General features: G+C 36.8%; 1 protein-coding gene across 1 annotated transcript; it reads left to right on the forward strand.

The window, feature by feature from the left end:
- Positions 1 to 378: 378 nt before the first annotated feature.
- On the forward strand, positions 379 to 8089 carry slc13a5b (solute carrier family 13 member 5b). Its single transcript, XM_055196637.2, has 12 exons — positions 379 to 566; positions 2016 to 2144; positions 2229 to 2365; positions 2475 to 2686; positions 2776 to 2950; positions 3024 to 3146; positions 3392 to 3604; positions 3733 to 3839; positions 3946 to 4067; positions 4376 to 4537; positions 6898 to 7035; positions 7611 to 8089. The coding sequence occupies exons 1-12, from the start codon at positions 465 to 467 to the stop codon at positions 7734 to 7736; spliced, it is 1746 nt and encodes a 581-aa protein (XP_055052612.2). The 5' UTR covers positions 379 to 464; the 3' UTR covers positions 7737 to 8089.
- Positions 8090 to 9458: the final 1369 nt, after the last annotated feature.

The following is a 9458-nucleotide window of genomic DNA, read 5'->3' on the forward strand; positions in this document are numbered from 1 at the left end:
ATTAAGTTACATACAGTACATTGTATTGCTATGAAATTTTCTCAGGCTATTCAGAAACGGCAACTGGATTCTTACATAACCAAGTTCTGAAAGCACAAATATGACTTAAAGGTAATTAAATGGAAAAAAGACAGCTTGACTATAATACAAGAGTAAGTATTTAGGCCTATAATTGCAGTTAACTATAATAATAATTACAGAAAGAGAGAGAGAGGAGAGAGAGAGAGAGAGAGAGAGAGAGAGAGAGAGAGAGAGAGAGAGAGAGAGAGAGAGAGAGAGAGACAGAGAGAGAGAGAGAGAGAGAGAGTCTCACTCTCTTTCTCTCTTTCTTTCTTTCTTTCTTTCTTTCTTTCTCTCTCTCTCTCTCTCTCTCTAACACAAACTCTCTCTCCACCCCAGAGAGAAGACTTAAAGGTCCAACAGTGTTACAGTACTTTATATGCACAAACTTTCTTTATGTTGAGATGTTCTCAATACTAAAATCCTTATGGAAATTGAAGAATGGGATAGTTCTGTTCTTCACTCCTCTGATTCTTCTTCCACTACCGGTTGTCATCAACACAAAGGTATGTAAATAAAACGTTTTAATTAAACTAAACAAAATTCTCAAGACTTTTTAACTCATAAGTAAATTTCTATTGTTTACATTTTTCAATTTTTCTGAGGTTTTGCACATCAACACGCATGTCAAACACTGAATTAAATTTAAACAAAAAGTATCTTGTGTATTTTACATGGGGTCCACTCTTGTACCCTAAGGCCTCTGTGAACCATAATTCATCATGCTTCAAAATTGTTTCTTTAACCCTTTGTCAATGTGTATGTCCAAGCGTGGGAACATACGGTAAGACTAAATTCCTTTCCGAAACACTGTGTTCATGACCATTGTGTGCATATTTTGTTCACATAGTTCCAAAAACACCTGTCAAGCTTTTCAAAAAAATACTTACGCTAAAAAGATGTTTTTATTATTTAAAAAAAGTTACATAAAAAAAAAACACTAGGATTCTGCACTAATTAGTCACTAATCAAAGAAGCAAATTATTGACAAGTTAACTCTTTTGTACAAAAGGTCAGATTTCCTTGTTTCCATTGAAGCACACAGGATGTTCTTTGGAACGCTCTGAAATCCTGCTGGAAAAACGAATCAGCAGTTGTTGCACAAGTCTACATATGTGTCATTTACACTGGGGACATGTCATCACCAATTTTTGAAATGGCTGATTTTGTCCCCACCAATTTTTGAAAGCAATTTGGTTAAAATGTTCTGAAAAATCAAGTGATACCTGTGTGACTTATAACTAGTTTTGTGGTCCAGGGTCACATCCCTGCAAAAAAAAAACAAAAAACAATAGACACCATCACAGAAATTCTATTGGTTTTACTGGTTTTAATGAGAATTTTATTTGTTGTATTGGAAACTATAATGGTCTCTATGGATCTCTGTTGATCTCTACTGGTATGTGTTGGGTTCTTTTGGTGGGACCATTAATAAAGGAATTTTGTAGTGGTTTTAATGGTAAAAGCTAATGGTTCCTATTGGTATTTTAATGGAAACCATTATGAATTTCTGTAATTGTTTTTATCAGCAGGGGTATATTGTGTCTTTTCTTTTACATATGTAATGAAATGTATAATCATTGACTAAACGCGCTGCTGTTTTCTACAGTATGGTGTTTAGACACTGTTCGGTTGAGCTGGTGTTGCATGGACTGATACATGTGCAGTCGACATTGTTGAGGGATTTATGCTGAGTATTTTCGTGTTGTTGACTGGCCTAACGTTATGCTATGCCCATTTTTGATGTGTCATTATTCAATATTTTTCCGTCCTGCCGTAATGTTTTTTCATCTGATCTTTTGTCCCCAACACTTTTCAACACAAACTGACGCCCCTGCAAGTCCATGTCATCTCAAGTGCATGCACATGCCAAAAAAAATCACAAGTAAATTCTGCCTTTTTACAGTACTCAATTTGTAATGCTGATAATTCAAGGTCATGTTTTTATCTTTCAGGAGGCCAACTGTGCCTATGTAATCATATTAATGGCAGTATACTGGTGTACAGAGGCTCTTCCATTAGCTGTCACAGCACTGTTGCCTGCTGTCCTTTTTCCAATGTTTGGCATTATGCAATCCAAAGTGGTAAGACAGTCTAGGAGAATTCCATTATAAACACTTGTGTATCTAAATGTTTACCTTGGATGATGGGGATTTTTTGTATTTTAGGTGTGTATGCAATACCTGAAAGATACTAACTTGCTCTTTGTGGGAGGGTTGCTGGTGGCTGTGGCAGTCGAACACTGGAACCTGCACAAGCGCATTGCCCTCAGAGTGCTGCTCATTGTTGGGGTGCACCCAGCACTGTAGGTGACACAATTTTATTGTCATTACCTACTGTGAGATAGATATTATCCAACCATAGACTGAAACAGAAAGAAGCAACCATAACATAATTTCTCTGTATTAATCCAGCCTTATGTTGGGCTTCATGGGAGTGACGGCTTTCCTCTCCATGTGGATCAGTAACACAGCCACCACGGCTATGATGGTCCCCATAGTACAGGCCGTGCTGGAGCAGCTGAATAAACAGGAGACAGAACTTACTCAGATGACCTGCAGTGAACAGCGGTCTCAGGCCCCGGAGGCTGAGCACAAACAACCAGCCAAGCTTGAAGACAGAGAAGGTCAGGTCATAGACTGAATGTGCTGTATGTGCAAGATGTCAAACATTAAGTATAACTAAGAGTCTAATATATATTCCCTGTATACCTAGTGGTGGTGCGCATGTTGGATATCTCACCAGAAGCTGCCAAGCAGCAAGAGTCTGTTGACAAAACTCTTATGTCTAAGGGAATGACTTTGTGTGTGTGTTATGCTGCTAGCATTGGGGGAACAGCAACACTTACAGGCACTGGACCCAATCTGGTACTTAAGGGTCAGATGAACCAGTAGGTACTTTTTAATACATTCATAACTTTCTTTTTTTCAAATGCACATAAATCACTAATATCATAATTTCAGGTTATTTCCTGAGAATGGTGATGTCATCAACTTTGCTTCATGGTTTGGATTTGCATTCCCAAACATGATCATCATGCTGATAATAGCCTGGTTCTGGCTTCAGTTTGTTTTCATGGGATTCAAGTATGAATTAAATACCCTTATTTGTTTTCCACACGCATGTGGTTGGGGAAAATATGGACAGAACCAATTGTTGGGTTAAATTAACCTACAGTATGTATTTAACCAAACTATGGGTTGAAACAACCCCAACATTTAAGGTTGAAACACCCTGACTGTATTTTACCCAACCACAGGTTGCATATTTTTAGTGTATAGATTATTTTGACCTTTGACACATTTTATATTTAACTCTTTTTTTCCTTTAGCTTCCGAAAGACATGGGGCTGTGGAGCAGGGAGGTCAGAGAAGGAAATCGGTGCCTACAACGTCATCCGCGAGCAGCATCTTCATATGGGACCGATGTCTTTTGGAGAACTCAGTGTTCTGGCTCTCTTCATTTTGCTTGTGGTTCTGTGGTTCACCCGAGATCCTGGATTTGTGGCAGGCTGGGCAACCTACATTTTCAACATAGATGCAGAGTACGCATTACACTCTAGGCTTGAATCAGCCCTTAATTGCTATACGTGACACCCAGATGAATCATTTACAGACCCGTTTATCATAAAATAAGCTAAAATATATATATTTTTAATATCTTTACATTTAGATATGTGACAGATGCTACTGTTGCTGTCTTCATTGCTGTGCTGCTTTTCGTTCTTCCATCAAAACCGCCTCGACTTTTCTTCCGGTCATCGACCGGCTCTGAAACAGGTGAGAAGAACTTTTCACAGCAAATTTGCTTTGAAACTAGAGTTTATCATAATACGTTTATTGAGATGTTTCTGGATGTGTTGATTTTAATGTATTTTCATTGCAGATGCCCAACTTTCCACTGTTCCCAGTTCAGCTCTGCTCACCTGGAATGTTGCTCAGAAGAAATTACCTTGGAACATAGTTTTGCTCCTGGGTGGAGGATTTGCATTGGCCAAAGGTAGCGAGGTGAGAGTTCTCATGTTGTTCATGTGGAAGCTAACAATGCAAAGACCATTGGTTCAATCCCAGGAAACACACATACTGATAAAACATACAAATTGAATGCACAATAAGTTGCTTTGGATAACAGCATTTGCCAAACGTAATCTAAATGTAAATGGGTTGTCCTCTGGCTTGCCTTCGTCAAGAACATCTAAAGAGAAAAATGCACCCTTAAACTTTGCATCTACTAATGTTAAAAAAAAAAGTTATTGCAAATGATTTCATTTAGTTTATCCGTGACCTGATTTTGACTTCTACATTTTGTATCCCAGGAGTCCGGACTATCAAGATGGATCGGAAACCAGTTAACTCCCCTACATGCCATCCCTCCATGGGCTATTGTTATCATTTTGTGCCTCCTAATTGCCGTTTTTACTGAATGCACCAGCAATGTGGCTACAGCAACCCTTTTCCTCCCTGTTCTTGCTTCTATGGTAAGACTTAAGATTAAAAAATCCTTTCTCATTCTTCATCAGATGTCACTCACTTCAGGGTTATGCTATGGCAACCCATTCTCATGAATTGTGTATTAATAGCACACAGTTAAAGGGACACTCCACTTTTTAAAAAATATACACATTTTCCAGCTCCCCAAGAGTTAAACATTTGATTTTTATCGTTTTGGAATCCATTCAGCTGATCTCCGGGTCTGGCGCTAGCACTTTTAGCATAGCTTAGCACAATCTATTGAATCTGATTAGACCATTAGCATCGTGCTAAAAGAAAAAGAAATTTGATATTTTTCCTATTTGAAACTTGACTCTTCTGTTGTTACATCGTGTACAGACCAACAGAAAATTAAAAGTTGTGATTTTCTAGGTAGATATGGTTAGGACTATACTCTCATTCTGGCGTAATTATCAAGGACTTTAACATGGCTGCAGCAGGTGTAGTGATATTACGCACTGCCCGAAAATAGTCCCCTGCCAATGAAAGTTACTAAGGGGACTATTTTCGGCTGCTGCGTAATATCATTGCGCCTCCTGCAGTCATGTTACTTCAGCACAGTTCTTAATTATTACGCCAGAATGAGAGTATAGTTCCTCGCCATATCTTCTAGAAATTTGCAACTTTTAATTTTCTGTTGGTCTCAGTACACAGTGTAACTACAGAAGAGTCGTTTTAAATAGGAAAAATATCAAAACTCTTTGATTATTTTTAGCCCAATGCTAATGGTCTAATCAGATTCAATGGATTGTGCTAAGCTATGCTAAAAGTGATACCGCCAGAACTGGAGATCAGTTGAATGGATTCCAAAACGGTAAAAATCAAATGTTTAACTCTAGGGGAGCTGAAAAATGAGCATATTTTTTTAAAAGTGGAATGTCCCTTAAAAAAGTTGTGCAATAAATAAATACTCCAAACTCCAGTTATGTGTATGATACGTCAGTCCTTCCCATTCACATAGACCTATTCTCCAAGCCATACGATTGCTTTGGTCGTTTGTCCAATTCACCAAATACAACCAATAGATGCATTTACTAAATTAGCGATGAAATTTAGTGTATTAGGGTATAAAATGGCACACATCTTTTGATTCTTTTTTTTTACCATTGTCGCTTTGATTTGGGGTTAGAACAACTTTCTGTTACATTTCAGATGTCATAACCTAAACTCCAATTCTAACCCCAATCCCAAGCAACAATGCTTTAAAAACAGAAAAAATTGAGAAACCAATACATTCAAAGACACGAAAAGATGCGTGGTAGGCTATTAACCCGTTTAATCCCAAATTTTTCTTGGAATTTGAATACATGCAATTTACTCCTTAGACCTCCCTTTAACACACAAACTTTATGCCTTCTTTGATTTTATGTTGGTTAAGTTAGTGAAATATTAGGTTTTATACTCGGTCACAATAGTGATTGGTGGGAAACATCATAGTCGGACTTCATTCTAATTAAATTAGACATATTTACATTAGAAATAGTGTGTTATACTACCGGTCACAATTGTGACCATTAAAAAATCCTCAAAATATATCTGTAGTTGACCCCACCTACAAAATTTGATAGTTCTATTTGTTAATTAAGATGTTTTACTTCTTTTTGCAGTAGTCTGAGGTAGACATCTTCTTCTAGATGTGCAAGCAGGAAGTAAACTGATCTGGTCATGTGACCTTTCACCCTAGTCACATGACATTGATACATTTTAATCAAGACAATCTATTTTTTTCATTTAAAAGTTTAATTTCTTGCCCAGAGCCAACATCATCACTTTTAGAGCTTTTAGAAATAAGAAAAAAAATGTGACTGGTGGGATTAAACGGGTTAAGTGAACTGGAATGACTGGGATATTACAGTATATGCACGCAAAATTGGACTTTGGCGTATATATTGTACAACTTTTCAACGGCATTATATGCATTTGATGAGAATGGGCTATGGATAGCATCTGCTTTGGCATAAAATAGTTAAGAGCTTTCTTATGGGAATAGATTTGGAGAAATGTTCAATGAATCATCTTCAGTTGAAATGTGATAAGCATTACACAAAAACACATCCGAACACTCCTACTTAAGGGGCAGGTGCTCAAAGTCTTTAAACAGCATGAATCAACCATTAAGTTCTGCTTTGTCACCAGCTGTGCAATGCTTTAATAAAATATTGATTCCATGCAGACATGACTCACATGGGGTGTTATAATATTTAAACATATCTGATTATTTACAAGCATTTGATGACAAGCTCAGAAAGCATGCACTTACTGTAGATCAGAGACACTTGTGGCACTGTACGATAAAAGCTGTTTTTGCTTTATGTATGTCAATTATTTCTGCATGTGTTCATTGCAGTCTCAGTCTGTGGGAATGAATCCTCTGTACGTCATGGTGCCATGCACACTCAGTGCTTCCTTTGCATTCATGTTACCTGTGGCAACTCCTCCAAATGCTATAGTCTTCTCATACGGATACCTCAAGGTTTCAGACATGGTAGGTTCCAAAATCTGGCAACCATTTCTTTAGATCAGGGGTGGGCATTCCTGGTCTATGAGGGCCACTGTCCTGCGAAGTTTAGCTTCAACCTAATTAAACACACCTGAAAAACCTAATCAAAGGCTGCAGAATTGCTTGGAAATGACATGCAGGTGTATTTGAATAGTGTTGGAGCTAATCTTTGCTGGACTATATCTCTTTAGATATTTCAATTTCTTGAAAAATATATAAAGCGTTCAGATGCAAAACCCTCTAAGTGCATCTAACATTTTTTCTTGTAAATGAGCATTTATTCTAATGGATTCTGCCAACAAGATGGTATTTTTGAATGGCATGAGGCCGGATTAAGCAAATTTAAAGCAAATGTATTTGATGAATGTATAATACGTCCAGAGAGAATTTGGTTAATATCATTATCTCATTTTTGACAAAGGTGACGTTTAGCGGCTTTTGCATCTGAGCTCCTCATATTCAGGCATATATATTGACAAACAACGTCCTATTTATAACTTAAGACACACATTTATTTTCCAGCTTGAGACAAATTAACTCAATGTTTCTATTTTTCTCAGGCAAAGACAGGCATAATAATGAATGTCATAGGAATTGTCTGCATCACTTTAGCCATCAACACCTGGGGCAAAGCAATGTTCAGCCTAGACACATTTCCTGCTTGGGCCAACCAAACAGAAGTATGAAGGACAGTATGTGGCCAAATGGAAAGCAACAAGCTGCTCTTTCTCATCATCATCTTCACAACATGCAGCACACAGACTGCATATGGCAGGTTTTGCACACCCTTTGCCTCTTTTACTTAAGGGCAAGAATTAATATGTGGCTATATACAAGGTTGTTATGTTTGGAGTACACCTGCTTTTCAAAACAACATTTTATATACACTGTTAAAAACTGAAGCCTTTCAAAAAGTACACCTTTGCACCTAAAGAGTTCATATTAGTACCTCAGAGGTACATATTGGTACCAAATGTATACCTATATGTACATAGGACCTTTTTCAAGGGTACTGCCCCAGTGACAGCTTGGGACCATTATTTGAAAAAAAAAAATTGTTCAAGTCTATATATGCAAGTTGTATCTCAAAATTACATATTGGGTCCAAATGTGTATACATACAGTATTTGTACCTAATGGTACATATTAGGACATTTTAAATGGTAAAGCCTCAGTGGGGTACATATTTTGACCATTTTGTCTAACAGTGTAACAATCATTTAATACAGTAGAAACACTGAGCTGCAAAAACTGGACTGCTAAGGTTATGTATCGGGTATTTTCCTTGCCTTGCTTGTAACATTAATGGCTTTACAATGTAAGCTTTTACAGTACATGTTCGACGGCGAGCTCTTTCGTCAGGAGAAAACTAATTGGACATTTTCTTTTATAAAAGCAAAACAAAAGCACGCACATCGACCTCACTTCCTTTTATAACAACATAATATCGCAGAACAAATCCAAAGACGTTGAAGCTTCTTCTAATGGCCAGTCTTTAAACCTCAATAGCTTTGAACTTCTATGGGACAAAATGAACTGAGAACTATAAGCCAAACCAACCAGTGCCTTACTTTTTTACATAAAAAAAGTTTGAATTGCGCTCCGCCATTTTGTTTATTACATGGATGTTACAGATTCATCAGACTATGAACGTTTGTTTAGACTATGGAGATGTGTCGTCATTGCTTTGAAGACAAACCATCAGGCAATTTCCTGTTTTTTCATGGTTGTAAAACATTATGAAAGAAACAAAGTTTAAAGGGGACATATCATGAAAATCAGTTTTTCCATTTTTTTGTGCTATAATTGGGTCCCCAGTGCTTCTATCAACCCAAAATATGAAACATAACAACCCAGTAACTTGGTAATCTATTCTTTGCAAGCATGTGAAAAAATAGGTAGCCTATATGAAATTCGGCTCCCCTTGTGATGTCAGAAGGTAATCTATAATAATAACACCCCTTAAAATGCAACTATCCAACCAGTGCAGAGAGAGAAAGAGAAAATAATTGACATCACAATTGAGTTTCAATTTCGTCAGCTTATCTATAAAAAAACATCAAAAAAATTGCGCATTTCAGTTCACACCTAAAAATTGGCCATTTTTACATGCTATAATAAATTATCTTTATGGTATTTTGAGCTAAAACTTCAAATACGTACTCTGGGGACACCAAAGATTTACATCCCTTTTAAAGCAGGTGTATGACAACATTAAAATGTAAATTAGTCTATGCCTTATTATTTTATATAACTAGATTAAAGGACATCAATTATAAATGTGACCCTATCTGTGAAATCCAGACTAAAGTCTCATAATCTAATGATTACACATTGATTTCAATCTTTGACATGAGATTTCTCACTCAGTATTAAATATATCAAGGTTATATTTTTACAAAATGTTT

The sequence above is a fragment of the Misgurnus anguillicaudatus genome, chromosome 24 (assembly GCF_027580225.2).
Source record: "Misgurnus anguillicaudatus chromosome 24, ASM2758022v2, whole genome shotgun sequence".
In the NCBI taxonomy this organism is placed as follows: Eukaryota; Metazoa; Chordata; class Actinopteri; order Cypriniformes; family Cobitidae; genus Misgurnus; species Misgurnus anguillicaudatus.